This window comes from Lissotriton vulgaris, chromosome 9 (assembly GCF_964263255.1).
Source record: "Lissotriton vulgaris chromosome 9, aLisVul1.2, whole genome shotgun sequence".
Classification (NCBI taxonomy): Eukaryota; Metazoa; Chordata; class Amphibia; order Caudata; family Salamandridae; genus Lissotriton; species Lissotriton vulgaris.
This window is the reverse complement of record NC_141697.1, coordinates 537959539-537978260: the sequence shown is the minus strand read 5'-3', so window position 1 is coordinate 537978260 and position 18722 is coordinate 537959539. Positions and strand designations below refer to the sequence as shown.

The following is an 18722-nucleotide window of genomic DNA, read 5'->3' as shown; positions in this document are numbered from 1 at the left end:
ACTCTGTTCAGAGACGTAGTCAGCATCCAAGCACTGAGGAACGGGGAATTTTAGATTCCACGGCTCTCAGATGGATTTCAAAGAGTAGGAGATATAGTACGAGAGATGTATTAGATACATTTATGCAGTGGAAGGAACCAACGCAACGGTACGTCTTTGACGAGATGTGCTCGTTGCTACGTGAGGAAATAGATGAAGATGATGTTGAATCGGATTTAGAAGACTTAATTAGGATTCAGAAAGAGTTTGCTGCTGGTATGATAGTAGGTGAAAATATAGAAGAAGCGATGGAATTGATCTTAAGTTTTAGACATGATCCATCTCTTCGTTCACCGAGAGATTTAGAGAAGAGTAAGACGAAGCTGAGTCGTCAATATCCAATGAGGGAAGTTCCTCCAATTTGGCGCGAAGCTGTGCAAGCTGACAATGTTGCTGGTATTGTGGCTGCTCCAGCACAATTCCAGAGAGTGTGGATACACATTCCGTGGAAGCGAGCTGAAGTACTAGCAGTGAAACAGGCCTTACCAGATCCGCGTAAGAATCCTGCTGGATATTACAAGGAATTAACACAGACAGTTGAGGCTTGTATAATGAACCTAGCAAACATTGATATGTTATTTGGAAATGTAGTTCCTCAACCAGTGTGGGCTAAAATTCGTAGGGAAGATCATCAAGTTGCTTTAGGAGGTGATTGGGCAGCTATCACTGCAGCGGATGGTCAGCAAACGGGTGGTGCAAAACCTGAACCCCTAATTGCTAATCTTCCGGGTAGGATAATTGACTTAATGAAGACTCTGATGCCCGCATTACGTGTTAATTGGGACAAGTTATCCGCATGCAAGCAAAAGAAAGACGAAAGTGTCTCCGACTTTTTCACGAGGTTCGAAGAGACTTTTGTAGATCATAGTGGTCAGGATATGAGCACTGAAGGAGGACAGAGACTGTTTGTTGATAAATTTGTGCATAATTTGTTACCTGAGTTATGCAATAAATTAAAGGATTCAGAGAGTGCGTGGGCTGTTTCTACAACTGCGCAAATACTTGCCACTGCCCAGTACTATGAAAATAGGGATAAAGAAGAGAAGGAAAAGTCAGAAAAGAAAACGAAAGAATTAAAGACTAAAGTTCTTTTGCAACAGGCGTATCCGCCTCGCACGAATCAAACTAACACGCAACAGAATTCGTATCAAAGGACAGATTATAGTTCAACGAGGCCTCAATATCAGTGGAACCAGTGTGCGTACTGTAAGAAAGAGGGTCACTACAAAAATGAATGCCCGATTTTAGCGCAAAATAATGCAGCATCTCAGAGAGGTCCTGGTGGTTTTGTGCAAAATTCTAGAGGTCGAGGGCGAGGTGCTATGCCTCCACAGACGAATGATCGTCCTTCCAATCACTTTGATCAGCGAAATGGACAGTCTACTCAGCAGAATAGATCTCAACAGTATCTTGTTGAAGATTATTGTGAAGCGGATGAGGGATTTCAGCAAAATGGGTACTAGGACAGCCATGGACAAAGAGAGGGAGTAGTATCAGTTCCAGTGGATCAGAGTGGGCCTTATGTCGCAGTAGCAACATCAGGTGTAGTCGAACCGTTTCTGTTGGATACTGGTGCCGCAAAAAGTTCTATCATTCATGCGAAACTCCCTGGCGCACCTTTGTCTGGCTCAACAAATGTTTCTGTAGGTTTTTCAGGCGCCCCTGTTTACAACCCCATATCTGGTCCTTTGTCTATTTCTGTTGGACCGTGCCAATTAAAAGCACCACTGATTTTGACGACGGGTTGTAATGAAAATCTGCTTGGTTTAGACTTGTTAAAACGACTATATGCGACATTGTACTGTTCTCCGGAATGGGTACAGCTTACATTGGGTAAAAGAATCACCTCTCCGATGTACTTGTCAATGGATGCACTCCCGCCAGAGCTGCGTTCACTCCCTGATTCTCTTTGGGCGACTGGTCCTAATGAAGTAGGCCTTTTAGAAATACCACCATATGTAGTAACTTTGAAAGCCAATGTGAAATTTCCAAGAATTCCGCAATACAAAATATCTAGTGAAGGTGAGCGTGCACTTTTATTGATTGTGCAAGACTTGATTAAGAAAGGTGTGGTCGAAGAAACTAGAGGAAATGTTTGTAATAGTCCTGTATTACCGATTTTGAAACGAACGGATCCCACAAAGCCTCCAGTATATAGGTTTGTTATTGACCTCAGAGAAGTTAATAAGATTGTGGTCCCGCAGTTTCCTGTGGTACCAGACATTACTGCATTGTTAACATTGATACCTGCTACAGCTACTTGGTTCTCAGTCATCGACTTGAAGAATGCCTTTTTCAGCATTCCAATAGCCGAGGAAAGCAGAGATATTTTCGGCTTCTGTCTAGGAGGTCGCAGTTTCAGATTTAAACGCGCTCCACAGGGCTACTGTGAGAGCCCATCTATTTACAGTCAAGCATTAAAGAGTCAGTTAGATTCTTTTGTCCTTCCTCCAGGTTCTGCTCTAGTACAATATGTAGATGATCTTTTAGTGGCTGCCGATGACAAGGAAACTTGCAAAGCAGCTACAGTTTCGTTATTACATCACTTGTCTAATTTGAATCACAAGGTATCACCTTCTAAGATGCAATACTGCTGCCAAGAAGTGACCTACCTAGGTCATCTCTTGTCAAAGGAGGGAAGGAAGTTGACCCCAGAGAGAATAAAAGCAATTACGCAAATGAGTGTTCCACGCACACAAAGAGAAGTACGTGCCTTTTTAGGTATTACCTCCTACTGTAGACAGTGGATCCCGAATTTTTCTCTTTTAGCGAAGCCGTTGGTAGCTTTGACTGGGAAAAATGTTCCGAGTCCGGTGCCATGGTCTGAGGAATGTCAAGAGAGTTTTACTGAGTTACGAAAAGCACTGTGTTCAGCTCCTGTATTGGGTACACCTGATTACAGTAAGCCATTCACGCTCTATGTTCACGAGAGAGAAGGTTGCGCGTTGAGTGTTCTGACACAGAAATTTGGTGATAAACAACGCCCTTGTGCGTATTTCTCATCAACATTGGATCCGGTAGCTAGAGCGTTACCTAGTTGTTTGAGAGCTACAGCGGCAGCTGCGGCTTCCATTCGACAATCTGCTGGTTTAGTGATGAACAACATGCTAGTGGTCATGGTTCCTCATGCGGTGGATACACTCATGAACCGAACCAAGACACAACACCTTACTAGTGCGAGACTATCTGGTTACGAGCTGACATTACTAGCGAGTCATATTCAGATTAAAAGATGTAATGTATTGAATCCAGCAACTCTGTTGCCGGCTAATCAAGAGTCGAGTGATTCCGAGCCACATGATTGTTGTTTTAAAACGGAGGAAGAGACAAAAGGAAGAATTGACTTGAAGGATACTCCATTATCAGATCCGGATGGTACATTGTATGTGGATGGGTCATGTTTTAAACTAGAGAATGGTGATGTGACAGCTGCTTACGCAGTAACGACTCTGAAAACGATTGTGGAGACTGCAAGAGTGAGTCAGAATTCTGCCCAAGCTGCAGAATTAATAGCTTTAACCAGAGCGTGTGTTTTAGCTAAGGGAAAGAGAGTGAATGTCTTTACAGATAGTCAGTACGCATTTGGCGTGGCCCATAGTTTTGGCCGTTTGTGGAGAGAAAGAGGTTTCATTACGTCCCATGGGACGAAGATTCAACATGGTCAGCTAGTTAACGATCTGTTGGAATCTCTAACCTTGCCGACTGAAGTTGCGATTGTGAAGTGCAGTGCTCATAAAGCAATCACGGATGATGTTGGTCGTGGAAATGCTTTTGCTGATGAGACCGCTAAACAGACAGCTAGAGACATAATGAGTAGAATGTATGTTGCTACGTCTGCAAGATGGATTGCTGAATCTGGAATGTGTGAGGATACAATGGAAAATGTGAAAGAGATTCAGAAAGAAGCAACTGAGGAAGAGAAACGTGTATGGAGAGAGAGTACGGGCAAGTTAGATTCAAATGGGTGTTGGATTGATTTGACAGAACAGCAGCGTTGGATGTTGCCTAATGCGTATGTGCTTGCAGTGGTGACGATGGCGCATGGAGTAGCGCATATCAGTTCTAAAGGAATCTGTAAGATGTTGGCTCCAGTCTGGAAGAATGATGGGATCAGCAAATGTGCAGAGAGAGTGGTGAAAAATTGTATGGTATGCCTGATGCATAATCCTGGCAAGGGAACTCCAACTCCTGCTGGTCACTTCGCTCCTCCTTCCTGTCCCTTTGAAGTGATTCAGTTAGACTTCATTCACATGGATCGCTGTAATAATTTGAAATATGTCCTGGTGGTAGTCTGTGCTTTTTCCAGGTGGATTGAAGCATACCCATTAAAGGACAATACTGCTCTATCAACTGCCAAAATTCTCCTCAAGGAATATTTCCCTAGGTATGGAATGCCACGGATTGTATGGTCAGATAACGGAAGTGAGTTTATAGGGAAAGTTATGCAGAGTGTGTGTGCCGGCCTAGGTCTGAAACAAAAGTTCCACAGTGCGAACCATCCCCAGTCTGCTGGTTTAGTGGAGGGTTACAATGGCACCCTCAAGCTGAAATTAGCTAAGATACAAGCATCCACAGGTTTAACCTGGCCAGACGCACTTCCTTTGGCTTTATTATCAACGAGAGCAACTGTACATTCTAGAGTGGGGCTTAGCCCTTACGAGATAGTCTTTGGCCGCCCGGCAAATATCTGGGGTGTGCCAAGGCCTAAAGAGTTCAGTTCTTTAGAATATCCTATGTTGATAGACTACCTTTACGACTTGACTGCTAAATTGAGTCTTATTCATCAACAGGTTTTCGATGCTTTACCAAAGCCTCCGGAGAGTCCAGGGCATCAGCTGAAACCCGGAGAACACGTGGTTATCAGGAACTTCGCGAGGACGAAGAATCTTCAGCCCCGATACGTCGGTCCTTTCCAGGTCCTGCTTGCAACGAGGACAGCAGTTCGTGTAGCTGGCCGCAAGCACTGGGTGCACGCGTCCCATGTTAAGCGTGTCCCTTTGCCACTTCCTTACGACGACTGGGTGAAGAAGGGAATTGGTGCCTCCGAATCTGAAAGCACACCGAAGTTCATCCCTTTCAGCGATGCCGAATTGATTACTGACACTTCGAAATCTGACTCTCCTCCTGAAAAGACTCCTTTGAACACTGAACATTTGTCTCCAGCATCAGAAGAAACTCTGTCATCTGCGAACTTAAACACTGCAACAGCTACTAGTGATACACTATTTGCCGATCAAACAGTACCTGCGAAGCAAAGATATAATTTACAAAACCGTAAAATGGACAAATAAAGCAGGCAACTGCATATTGTGATTTTGATACATTGAACTTTTGCCTTCAGCCAGGAAGTTTGCTATTGTTTTATTGTTTTTAAAATTGCCTTGCCGTCTGGGTAGCCGTAGGGTCGTGGCTGTGTGCCTAGTTGAATCTGCGGGGGTCTGACACAAGGTCGATCTTTCTGTTAGTTCTGGGAACTCCCAGGGCTGATAGAGGCATTTTCATCTACGTACACATCATCAGTGGTCGCGAGCGGATTGTAGAAGATGGAGCTTCCTGCGCTGCAACGAGAAAACGTGATTTATGTTCGCAGAAACAGACTCTACAGAATTCTTCATAGCAAATGCTTTTTGACGCAATGTGCCATTACATTTCTAATTGTTTTGGTAACGTTGGTGGGTGGAATTGCTTTTGGTATAAGTTTGATTTATGTGCCAGTAACTACAGTACCTCCCCTTAATCCTGTTACTTCCACTGTTTCTTCTATACACTCTTTTCACTCGTTTCCTGAACATGAGCAAGCCCGACGCTCAGAATTCATTAATAACACTTTTGTACAGCTCTTGCACCAACACCAACTGGTAGTTAACACTACAGACTGCTGGGTGTGTGGCTTGATACCCCACACTATGGATAAAGGCATTCCCTATCTGGTTTTGCCTTTTAGCTACAATGGATCATTTCAGGCCTTTCAAACCATCTTTGCTTATGCCCTTGAAACCTATCCTCCGCGTCCACCACGTTCCACTAAATATAACTCTGCCAACAAAGCCTTAGTCCAGGGAATTATTGACATGATCAAGGACGTCAATAATACTCCATCATACCCTAGAGACGAACTGCGAGTGTATTTAACTTGGAATACTTCAGAGTATCGCCTTAGTTTAGGAGAAAGCAAGCGTAAAAGCTCAACTCCAATCTGGGTCGTACCTCACCGAGGTCAGGTCTGTTTGCAAGGTAGTGGGAGAAATCCAAGAGCTCAGCTAGGGAGGAGTGAGTGCGTTGAGACTTATGTGTTTCCGGCTAACTCTTCCCCTGCCTTCCTTACTGCTAGGGGTACCTACTTCATCTGTCGAGACAGAGCGTATACATGGTTGCCTGCCGACTTTTCAGGTTCATGTTATATTGCTCGATTGTTGCCTCCAACATACACTGCTTCATCTGACTATCACAGAACCAGAGTAGCGAGAGGTGTCTTCAGCAAGGAAGATACCGCTGGTCAGGAAGCTGGAGACTTTTTCAAAGGCTTCCTTCCGTTCTGGGGGCCTATGGCCAATAGTAGAAACATACGTCAGCTAACACGGGTAGTTGAATCTACTATTACCGAAACTGCTGGTGCCCTTAGCAATTTAACAGCTGAGCTTCAGGCGGATAGACTCATGACGTTGCAGAACCGTATGGTTCTAGACGTTATCCTTGCAGACCGAGGTGGGGTATGCAGAATGATCCAATCGAGCTGCTGTGTCTTTATTCCTAATAATGCTCCAACAGTCTATGAGGCGATCTCAAAGCTACACAAGATTTCCGACTCTATTCATGTAGACAAGGGAAACTGGTCCTTCATGGAGTGGTTTTGGACTCTGATCTCAGCGTGGGGATGGAAGGTTCTGATGGTCATTGGTGTCATCTTAGTATTCCTATTCTCATGTTGCTTGATTATCCAGTGTGGTCCTGCTCTGTGTAGCCTTTGTGCTGCAACCTGTTTTAGGAAACCACCTGCGTTTGGAGAAAGGGCACGAGAAAGGATGATGATACAACAACATGTCACTGACCTGATGAGTATAGAACTAGATTCTGACATAGACTGAGTAATTGCCTATGTAAGGGCAAAAGGAGGGTCTGAGGTTCTGTGACGATTTGAACCCGTGTTTTCAATATTGTCGGAAATACATAATATTGGTATCAGCGAACCGCAAATGATCCATTTAGCATATCCTGGTGTTTTCGCTATGCTACGAGCAAGAGTACTCCTGTTATGAACACATTTCTGATCTACCCATGGCATCCATCTTAGATCATGGCAGCCATTTTGTGTTTCTTGCCCTCACATATGCAATAACCTCTGATCACTTCATTTCGATTAAGGACACGTAGCTTTAGCCGGAGATTCACCTCTTTCATGACACGTGCACCTTAAACCAGATCACGCTGTAGCTGCATGACTCGACAAAGGCTGCCTCCTCTGCCTGAGGCCAGCCCTACTGAACTGGTTCTCGTGTCCATTGTCCCGATCATGATTAGGCGGCCGAAGCCGGTAGCCTTGCCCATTTACAACCCACAAACATCTCTTATCCCGCTTTCCTATCTTCTGCACCTGGCTCTGCTCCTTTCCTTCTGGGCCTTTATTAGGGGGAGGTAACGAAATTTACGATGAGGCGGTCCGGCTCTTGAATACAATATTGACAAGGGATTGTGATGAACTAGTGGGAACCCCTCTTTGTAATGTTTGGCATCAGATATTATGGACAGTTCCTGTGTAACGCCAAATATTTATTGTTTTAGACACAAAGGTTTTGAGAATGTATTGCATGTAAAGAATTTGCCCCCAGCTTAAAACTTAGTATATAAGGAGCAACCCTCTTTGTACAAATCGAACAGGCTCCTAGTTACTGCCCATGCGTAGTTTCTGTGACTTCTGTGTCCCTGCAGTAATAAACCTTTGGTCTTTGACGCCACCATCGAGAAGCCCGTGTTTCTGTTCATTTGCGCACCAAGGCAGGTGGAACTCCGGGGTCTTTGGGTGTTGTTCCCTGACACCTCTGGACGGAACCAAAAAGTCCAGAACTCCAGTTAATATTACCATATTGGGAATTTCCTCACTGGAAATCTCTGGTAATGTCTGAGCTAGATCCTGAGCATTTATCAAATTCCCTGGGTCCATATCGTCTGGGCAAAAAAGCTTTAAGTGGCTTAGTTTTCTGTCGGACAGCTGACTAGGAAAACTTGTCTGCATAGGCGATGCTGGACCCATCTGATTCCCAACACAGCACTCAACCAAAGAATGTATTACGTCAAACAGACACTGTCCCAGGAGTGAACGGAGTCTGGATAAAACAACAAAAAAGGAAATGACTAAATCACTGGATGTTGGTCTGACTCATTATTATACACAGGACACCCAACAATCTCCCTTTTTGGGATTGCGCATTCTATGGTGCTCTAATGAACAACTAGGAAAAAGTAACATAAATCACATTAGTCATTGTGCCAATCAACATAATCAATTTCTTGTAAACACTCCAAGTAATGAAACACACTTACAAAGTAATTAAAACAGTAAACACTTATTATGAACTCTTGTGATAAGGAGACACACAACTCTTATATTGAGTCCTAAGTCATGGTTCTAAGCCTCCTCATTGAACATTTTACGCCATATACTTCAGAAGAATTTTGCTTTGTCTTTCAGCTTCACCGCTCTATCCTCTTTTTTTGCTCATGGGAATGTCTCTAGTGCTCTCAATAGTGTTGTTACTCAGTTCAGGAATAAATGCACAAGTACCTGAGTATCGCAAGCTTGAAATCAACAGAGTCACTGAGAAAACAAGAGCAATGCACTAATGTTGTTCTTTTTCCCTTTGCTTTTCTTTTCTTTAATTTCAGAGTTCCAAGTGATGACACCTGCAGAACGGACCTGGATGTGCAACCAATATTCCAGGCGACTTCCAGAGCACAAGGGATTGCCGCCGTTCCTCAACGGTAGGTCTTTATGTGAGATGCCAGGATCGAGGGAACGAACTATGATTAGCTGCTCGGAGATGTTTGCAAGTGCACAGATATTGCCGGCCAGGCAGGATGCTGGACGAGGTCAAAGCGACTGGTTCAAGCTCCAGGGAGATAGTGGAGAGTTTCTTCTTGAAGGAATAAAGCCAAGCGCCCAACTGGGGTTTAACTGGACTATCTATCATTGGTTCGATTGTACTGGAGGGGCACGTAGTTAATTATACTTCTGTGGTTCCATATTCTGATAGATACATCTGCCAGTGGATTACTCACCTTGTGAATATCCCCCTTGCGTCAGCAACATTCGAAAATTCTTTTTTGTAGCTTCGCGCCAACGTGGACGATGTCATAGAGGCACGGCATTGCGCGCGACTCCGCTGACGTCACCGACACCATAATAGGCCCACGCCGGCTTGATGACATCAGTTCCCTTTTTTCCGTGTCATCAACGCTAACGGTTTCGGGTAATCTCTGTAGCTGTTGGTAACTTTGTTACTGTTTTCTCGATTTTCCTGCTTCTTTGTGTCTCTAGCGATGTCGACTAAGAAGACCGGGTTCAAGTCTTGTAGAGAGTGCGGCAAGATGATGTCTATCACGGACCCGCACGAAGATTGTATCTGGTGCCTGAGTTCGGACCATGATGTCGTCAGCTGCTCTTCGTGTCGAAAAATGAACCCGAAGGCGCTTCGTGAGAGGGAGACCAAGCTTCTGATGGCGAAGTTGAGAGGTAGTAAAGAAAAGAAGACTTCGAGATCACGTTCGAGAAGGGCGAGGTCGAAGTCGAGGTCGAGGTCGCGGTCAAGATCCCGTACGGCGTCGCTTTCGAAGTCTTCATCTGATCATGCTTCGAAGTCGAAGAAAAAACATAAGAAACGAAGGCATGGGTCTCGACATCACTCCGGTAAGGATTCGAACTCGAGACCGAAGTCGCCTAAGAAGAAGCATGGGAAGGATTTTGTGTCTCCATCGTCAGAAGTCTTGGATCCAGAAGGTGAGGCTTCGCCTTTGAATCGCGAGCTCATTCACCGACTCCGGTGCCGTCCCCGGCTCGAGAGGATGAAGAGGTCCCTTTGGATGAAGGTTCAGTACCTGTGGAAGAAGAGGCAAATCCGGAGGCTGTAAAGGGTCAGTCTGAGGGTTCTCACCCTTCTTTCCTGGCCCCAGGTCAAGACCCTTCGGCATTTTTAAATGCTATGTATGGTGTCTTTTCCAGAGCATTGCACTCCTCTGGTGCACCTTTGGGTCTTATGGGTCCTCTGGCTTTTAATTTTGGAGTTCCCCAATTCTATGCTCCAGCTCCCTTTATGCCTTTCATGCCGGCTCCGCCGCCGCCGCCGCCTTGGCAGTACTTGGCTCCGCCGATACCGACATCGCCAGCTCTGAGTCGACCTCGTGAACAGAGCCCTGGGCCTTCGGAGTCGATCCCGACGTCAATCCCGGCTCCGTCGGAGTGTTCATGGATTCAACGGCGCGGCTGTTGAAGGAGAGATCTAGGAGGGATGCTCAGCGCCTCTTGGAAGAACAAAGATATAGGGAGGCTGAGGCTGAGATGGAGGAAGGTGAGCTTCAAGATGATTGTTTTGAAGATCTAGCGGAGGCTAGTAGTCTGGAGCTTTCTCCTCAATAGGAGCTGCCATCTGTATCTGATGCCCCTTCAAAGGATGTTAAGCCATACCACATGGTCATGAGGAAGGCTGCAGAACTTTTGAATTTAACCTTGCCTATGGTCGAATTTAAATCTAATCTTCTGATTGAGGTTCTCCATTCCCCAAGTTCTGTAATTGAGCCGTTGCTCCCTTTTAATGAGGCTTTAACTGAGCCTATTTTTAGGGTTTGGAACAAGCCTCTAACAGCTCCTGCAGTGTCTAAAAGTGTTACAAGGAGGTATAATGTAGCACCTGGGGACCCTGAATTTTTAACGTCACATCCTTCGCCTGAAAGTCTTGATATTCAGGCAGCCTGTTCTAAAAAGACTGTGGGCACATTTCCTCAAGTGCCTGGGGATAAGGATGCCAAGAAACAAGACCAGACTGCTAAGAAGTCCTTTTCTTCAGCAAGTATGGCTTTAAAGTCAACTAATGCCACTTGCCTTATGGGGAGATACATTCATGCCCTTATGGATTCGCTGCGTCTGTTAGCTCCTAAAATTCCTGATGACAACAGGAAGGATTTTGAGGAAGTGTTGACTGATGGACAGGCGGCTGCACGCCAGGTGATCCAGAGTGGGCTGGACACTGCTGATTCGGTTGCTCGCATCATGGGAACCGCTGTTGCCTCTAGGAGAACTGCCTGGCTGAAGTCATTGGACTTTTCGGCGGACGTTCAGGCCGCATTACTGGATCTGCCTTTTGACTGTGTTGAACTTTTAGGAAAAAAAGCTGACGCAGCCTTAGAGAGATTTAAGGACAGTAGGGCTACTGCCAAATCTTTGGGGCTGCAAACCAGGCGTTCATCTACCAAAAGGTATAGAGGGTTTGGACGTTCTTCCTGTCGCCCCTACCGACAAGGTCAACAGCAGCAGCAAAACCCCCGGTACAGGTCTTACAGGGGTAAGCAAAGAGCTCGTCCTCGAGGATGCCAGGCCTCCTCCTCCTCCACCTCTTCCAACCCCCCAGCCACAGAAAAGCAGCCCTAGATCCGCCTTTCAGGATCATGCGGGTCCTGTAGGGGGTCAGCTTACCTATTTTCTATGGGAGTGGAAATCGGTTACATCAGATCTTTGGGTTCTCAATCTCGTAGAAAATGGGTATGTTCTTCCCTTTTGGGAATTCCCTCCAAATTACACTCCTTGCCAAGGTTTTTGCACAGAGGAACACCTGTTACTCCTGCATGAGGAAGTCCAGACACTGTTAAGAAAGGGTGCGAAAGAGTTGGTTCCAGAGCAGGAAAGTGGTCAGGTATGCTACTCTCGGGATTTCCTGATACCCAAGAAGGATGGCAGGCTTCGTCCAATCCTGGATCTCAGGATCTTGTACCTTTACCTAAAACAGGAGAAGTTCAAGATGCTCACCCTTACACAGGTTCTTCAGGCGCTGATGGAAGAAGACTGGATGGTGTCAATAGACTTGCAGGATGCATATTTTCACATCCCTATTCTGCAGTCGCACAGGAAGTATCTCCGTTTTACGGTGGGTTCACAGCACTACCAGTTTGTGGTCCTACCATTCGGTCTTACTACTGCGCCTTGAGTTTTCACTAAGGTGATGGCTGTGGTGGCGGCACATCTCAGAAGATCAGGGATACCGGTATTCCCGTATCTGGACGATTGGCTGATCAAAGCCGAATACCCAGAGATAGTGCTCCATCATTTGCAAGAAACAACTTAGTTGTTACACAGGTTGGGTTTTTCGAAAAATTTACCCAAATCGCACCTGGTGCCCTCCCAGCGCAACCTGTTCATAGGTGCAGTACTGGACACAACTGTGTGTCGTGCATTCCCTCCACCTCAAAGGATTCGCGACATACAGGAGTTGATTCCTTTATTTCACAATGGAGCGATGTTAGACCTGACATCATTGGCTTGAGTCTCTCCTCCATTTTTTCTGTTTGCCTCCACTGTTTTACGATGTTTTTGCTGGTATACTGCTTTGGGCACTTTGCCACTGCTGATCAGTGCCACAGTGCAAGTGCTCCCTATGTTAAATTACTGTATTGATTGAATTCCATGTTTGGCTTATTTGGTTTACTGTCAGTCCCTAGTCTAGTGCACCAGGAGTGCCAGGGCTTGTAAATACAAATGCTGCTCGTGGGCTTGCAGCACATGTTGTGCCACCCACAAGAGCGGCCTAGTAAAAGTATGTCTACAGGTCTGCCATTGCTAGATCTACGTGCAGTCTGGTACTGTCACGCTGACTGCGCAAGTACACCTACTTGCCAGTCCCTAAACCTTCCCTTAACTTCATGTTAGTCACGCCTATGGTAGGCCCACGGGCAGGGTGCATTGTAAGTATAAGGTAGGACAGGCCTGACCAAGTTGGCATGTCCTAATAGTGAATTACAGCCACATTCATTTTTCACTATTGCGAGGTAACCTGCTCTCCATTAGTTAGAATGGGCTGCCAGGATTATTAATGCTATGATCCTAGCTGGCTCGGGGAGCATGGTGCAATGTCGAGTTTGGTATCCCTGAACTCGGGGTTTAATTACGCATCCGTTGGTGTGGATGGTTTTTGGACTCTGGGTTTGAAAATAGCAATTTTAGAAAGTGTCTATTTTCTTGTCTAACTATTTCTGGTTTCTGCTGGTTTGGTGTGTGTGTGACAGGAGCTGGGTGGCTCCAGAGATCTGATGAGTCAGTGTGGGATGAGTGGGACATTTGCGTTGAGAGTAGGGGGAGAGTAGTTGCTGATAGCCTGCCCTGCCTGATACAATGCTGGCTCCACCTCCTGCCAGGCGAATGATGGCTCTGTGCCTGCCATGGACGATCCTGGCCCCACCTCCTACCAGGAGGCCGATAGCTCTGCTCCTGCCAGTGACAATGCTGGCTCCACCTCCTGCTGGGCGTCTGAGGACCCAGCCCTGCTCAGTGAATAGGCCAGGTGCCTCTGCCTGGCTCCACCCACAACAGACCCAGGATGTTGGGAAATTCCCCTGCATGGACAAAGGGTTCAAAGCCAAAAAGGGGTATAAGAGAAGGACCCCTGAACCAAGAATTTAGATCACTTCTGACAAGGAACCCTGAAACCAAGGACAAGAAGCCTGCTGATCCAAGGACTTGCCTACCCCTTCTGCCAGTGTGCTGTTTGTTGAGGGAATCCTGCAGTTTCTTCTTTAGACTTGCCAAGGAACCAGGAGAGAGGAACTGTGTGTGTACTCTCAAGCTTTGCTAAGAAAATCTCCAAGGGCTGGAAGAGTGCCAGCCTCCTGTTGAAGTCACAGGGTAAAGGACTTCATCTGCTAAAAGTGCTATTTGCTGGAACCTGTGAATCCAGCACCTCTGAAAGAAACCAGCAACCTTGACGCCGACGGACGTCGCCGAATCCAGCTCGACATCGTGAGTAACAGCTCCAGTGTCCCGCTTCCTCGATGCCGGCCGCCGGGCCCGATCGACGCCAGCAGCAACGCCAGTGAGTAGTGAGTTCGGCTCCAGCTCCAAGGGACCTCGTGTCTGCACCGTTGCTGATCGCATCGACTTCGTACCCTCTCGACGCCGTGAGCGCTGCTCACTCTTGCAACAGCATCATCGACATCGACGACTACTGAGGCCTGATCGACACCGAAGACGCGACGCCGGATTGCTCGACGCCGCTGATCCTCATGTGCTTCATTTTCTTAAGGTACTGTGTTGTTGGGGGTCTGTGTGACTCCGGGCTCGACGTAGCGCTCCTCGCGGTCGACGCCGAACCTTTGGATTAACTTTGCCTCGACGTCGTGTAGCTCCCGTGTGAGTTACATTGTTGCCAAGAACTGTGTTTCCAAGAAGAAGAGTTGCTTTTGATACTAAAGACTTTTTGCTAAGAAGAAACTACACTTGAACTATTATTTTCCCTTCCAAGAGTATTTATTGAGATTGTGGTATATTTTTGTCGTTATTTGGTCTTGTGCTAAGCCTTATATAAAAATACTTATTTTTATAATACTACTGTGTCGTGTCCATTTGTAGTGTATTCACTTTATTACTGTATGTGGTCATAAATGCTTAACACACAGCCTCTGAGATAAGCCTGACAGCTCTGCCAAGCTACCAAGGGGGTGAGCAGGGGTTATCAAAGGGTGTGATCCCCTTGCCCTGACTGGAAAAGGTGTGTCCCTATTTGTCAGAAGTGCATACCTCTGCCAACTAGAGACAGCCGGTTCTAACATTGGACGCAGCGGTGAGGATTTGAACCTTGCATTTATGACCCATGTGCAGTGATTAGTGTGCGCTACATAGTGAAAGCAGACCATAGCGCAGCCACAATCTAATTTGGAAGGATTCTATTTTTGTTCTCCGCTTTTCTGAAACTTGATTTTTTTTCAACACTGCCAGTTTTGACCATGAGTGACACCGGAGTCACTGCCCCTGTTGTTGTCGTGGAGGACTTCGATAGAAGTAAAATCGAAGATTACAGCCGAAAGCAATTAGACCATTATTGCAAGCAGTTCCAAGTTCCTACCAAGAGCTGCAGAAACAAACCAGAAGTTGTCAAAGCATTGCAAGCCTGGTTGGAGTCCAGAGATCCCACTGATCCGGTGGTGGTACCGCCAGTGAAAGGGGCTGAGGAGGTGCCAGTGAATGGACCTGTGTCCTCGCCCGGTAGCAGTGTTTCCTCCAAAGGTCTTTCCCCTGAAGAAAGAGAAGAAAGGGCGAAAGAGCGAGAATACAACATGGAAATGGCAAGGCTTAAAATAAATGGGCAGTTGGAGTTAGAAAATGCAAGAGGTAGGAGAGAAGCTGATTTGGAGACCAAAAGGTTGGATTTTGAAAGAGAGAAGTTAGCTTTGGAGCGTGATACCAAGTTGAGGGAGTTGGACATCCAAGCTAAGAAGTTAGAATTGAATCTTGGTGGCAGCATCCCATCTGGGCTTGCAGAAAGTAGGTTTTATTTTCCCAAAGATGTCATCAAAGATTATCATAGGAATGAAGATATTGGTCAATGGTTTAAAGCATATGAGTTAGCATTGTTGGCCCACCGGGTCCCTGAGGAGGATTGGGGAGCGGGGTTGTGGGGTCGCTTTGTGAATGAGGGAAGAGATACCCTGTTAGACATGCCTGTTGAGGATAGGATGTCGTATGTTCATATGAAAGATGCTTTAATTTTGCGGTATGGCCTAACCCCCGAGAAGTACAGACAAGCTTTTAGAGAATGTAAGAAGTTGCCTGGTACGACGTGGGTTGAATATGTGTCTTATTTTTGCAGAGCCATGGATGGTTGGGTAAAGGGCAGCAAAGTGGAAAGTTATGAAGCTCTTTATGATTTGTTTGCTTGGGAGCATTTGTCTAATAACTGTTTTCCAGAGCTGCGCCAGCACCTTATTGATAGCAAGATATCTAACCCTAGAAAACTTGCTGAGGAGGCGGACCACTGGGTCAGTACCAGGGTCCACAAGGGTCCAGTGGGAGACTCAGCCAAAGGTGGGCAGGGTCCCCAGCAGAAGAGTGGGGGGGACAAGGGCAAACAGAAGGAGTCCCAGAAAGGGCCCCAATGTAATCCCCAAGGGAACCAAGGGAAGGGTTCCCAGCCTCCCCCTGAGAAGAAGCCAGGGGCCCGACGGGTAAACCTGTTCTTAGGGGCCCCCTGGCCTGCTACGTTTGTGGGCAGGTGGGACACCGGTATTATGACCCCCAGTGTCCCATGAAGAATTCGAATGCACCGCCGCGTGCACCCCCGTCAGTTGCCTAGTAACAGTAAGAAATATAGGCAGTGGGTGACCATTAATGGCCATAGAGTGGAAGCTCTCAGAGACACCGGAGCGAGTGTGACAGCTGTCAAGTGTCACTTGGTGTCCAGAGAGCAGGTGGTTTCCCACGCATTCTACCCCGCGATAGCTGCTGACAACTCCCAGAAAGAGTGTGAGGTAGCTCAAGTTTCCTTTGAATGGGGGGGAGTTTCAGGTACTCTTCAGGTTGCTGTGAGGCCCGCCATGCCTGTTGATTGTCTCCTGGGCAATGATTTAGAAGACTCCCCTTGGGCTAAGGTGGAGAGGGAGACACATTTGAAAATGTTGGGTGTGCCAGAGTGGGTGTGTGCAACCACTCGATCCATGACAGCGAGTAAGGGTGTTGATGGGGTCCCGGAGCCTGAAAGTATGGCCCAGGACCCAGCTGTAAAGAGAAGAGGCAGGAGGCGCGGGAAACCGGCCCCCGTAGTTCCCGTGGTCCAGGAGGAGGTAGACCCTGAGGGGGATGCCCTGGAGCCCACATGGGAACAAATTGCTCAACTGGGAGACCTGCCCGAGCTGACCCATTGGCAGCAGGATGGTGGTCCCTCCAGGGAAGAATTCTGTGCCGAACAGAAAGGGTGCCCTTCTCTTGTGAGTATGAGGCAGCAGGCCTCAGCCCAAACCTCAGGTGATCAGTCAGGGTCGCATTTTGTTTACTGGGAGAACGACCTCCTGTATAGCGAGCCTAAGGCTGCTGAGCCTGGGTCAGTCGTGTGCTGGTGGTACCCCAGTGCTTTAGAGCCTTCCTACTGGGTTTGGCTCATGACGTTCCGTTAGCTGGACATCTGGGGCAGGACAAGACCTATGACAGGCTTGTCACCCATTTTTATTGGCCTCAGACGCTAAGGGATGTAGACATCCATTGTAAGACTTGTCACACTTGCCAGGCAAGTGGGAAAAGCGGAAGGAAGCAGAAGGCTCCCCTCCAACCTTTTCCAGTGGTCAGTACCCCCTTTGACCGGGTGGGGATTGACATTGTTGGGCCTCTGGACCCCAAGACAGCCCTGGGCAACAGGTTTATCCTGGTCTTGGTGGACCATGCCACACGGTACCCGGAAGCCATCCCTCTCCGAACAGTGACGGCCCCCGTGGTGGGACGGGCACTGATGGGTGTTTTCTCCCGGATGGGGTTCCCCAGAGAGGTGGTGTCAGACCGGGGCACCAACTTCATTTCCAATTATATGAAGTCTCTGTGGAAGGAGTGTGGGGTAACCTACAAGTTCAAAAAAACACAAAGAGTCCCTAGTTGGTGGGGGTATATACCCTACAGCGTAGCATGTAACTTTAGTTGTATCGGGTTGGGGATGATCCAACTTATCTCTTGTAGGTAGCGGTCTTCAGATTTGTTACATTCCCTTCTACCAATTCGCTTACTATTCCTTCTTAATTCTCAGAATAGTGCTTTTTCCTGTGTATCGGCCTCCCTGTCACCTGGTCCTCATACAGCTTCCCCATGGAGAAGCTGTATGAGGACCAGGTGACAGGGATCATCCCCAACCCGATACAACTAAAGTTACATGCTAAACAGCCGAATTGATATACGGTGGTCACCCCTGATACAGCACAGATAATTTTATTGAATACCTATATCCAGGTGGAACAAAATTGATTTTAAACTACATCAAAGGAAGATAAGTCCATGAGAGTCAGACTAATGACTGAAAAAAACTGTACCCTCATGAGACCTCAAATTCCCTAAATCCCTCTATTTCTGAGAGATTTTTTTAACTTAAAAACCTGTCCTGAAGAAGGTGTTATCATCGAAACAAGACACCGAAACGCCGCGTCGACTCTTTGGTTTTTTAATATATGTTTGAATGTATAATTGTTTTATGAATGCGAATTTAAACTGTATTGCTTTTAATAAATTGTTTTTTACACTGGTAAAGATTATAGTTTCCTAATTAATGTGGTGCTTTGTAGACAGGGTTCCTATACTGACTGTTAGCCTGTATTCGTAAACTATTTGTAAATTACGTGTATGTTATGCTAAAGACTATCTTGTCCTTGACAACGTAGCTACCCTTAGAGCCTTTTGGGTGGGTCAGTCTACGCTGTAGGGTATATACCCCCACCAACTAGGGACTCTTTGTGTTTTTTTGCATATTGGTTTACCCAGTCCCTCACTGGTCTTTGGGTACCTCCCTCATTGTGTTGTTGTAACCTACAAGTTCACCACTCCTTACCACCCTCAAGGTAATGGGCTGGTTGAGAGATTCAACCGGACCCTTAAAGGCATGATCATGGGTCTTGAAGAACCAATGAGGCGGAAATGGGACGTCCTCTTGCCATGCCTGTTGTTTGCTTACCGTGAGGTGCCA

General features: G+C 46.7%; 1 protein-coding gene across 1 annotated transcript in view; it reads left to right on the top strand.

The window, feature by feature from the left end:
* Positions 1-18722, top strand: part of LOC147690382 (uncharacterized) — a 2590730-nt gene that overhangs the window by 1002516 nt on the left and 1569492 nt on the right. Inside the window, exon 29 of the mRNA XM_086936677.1 lies at positions 8929-9015. Within this exon, the coding sequence (XP_086792803.1) occupies positions 8929-9015 (87 nt within the window). The remainder of the gene's footprint in view (positions 1-8928; positions 9016-18722) is intronic.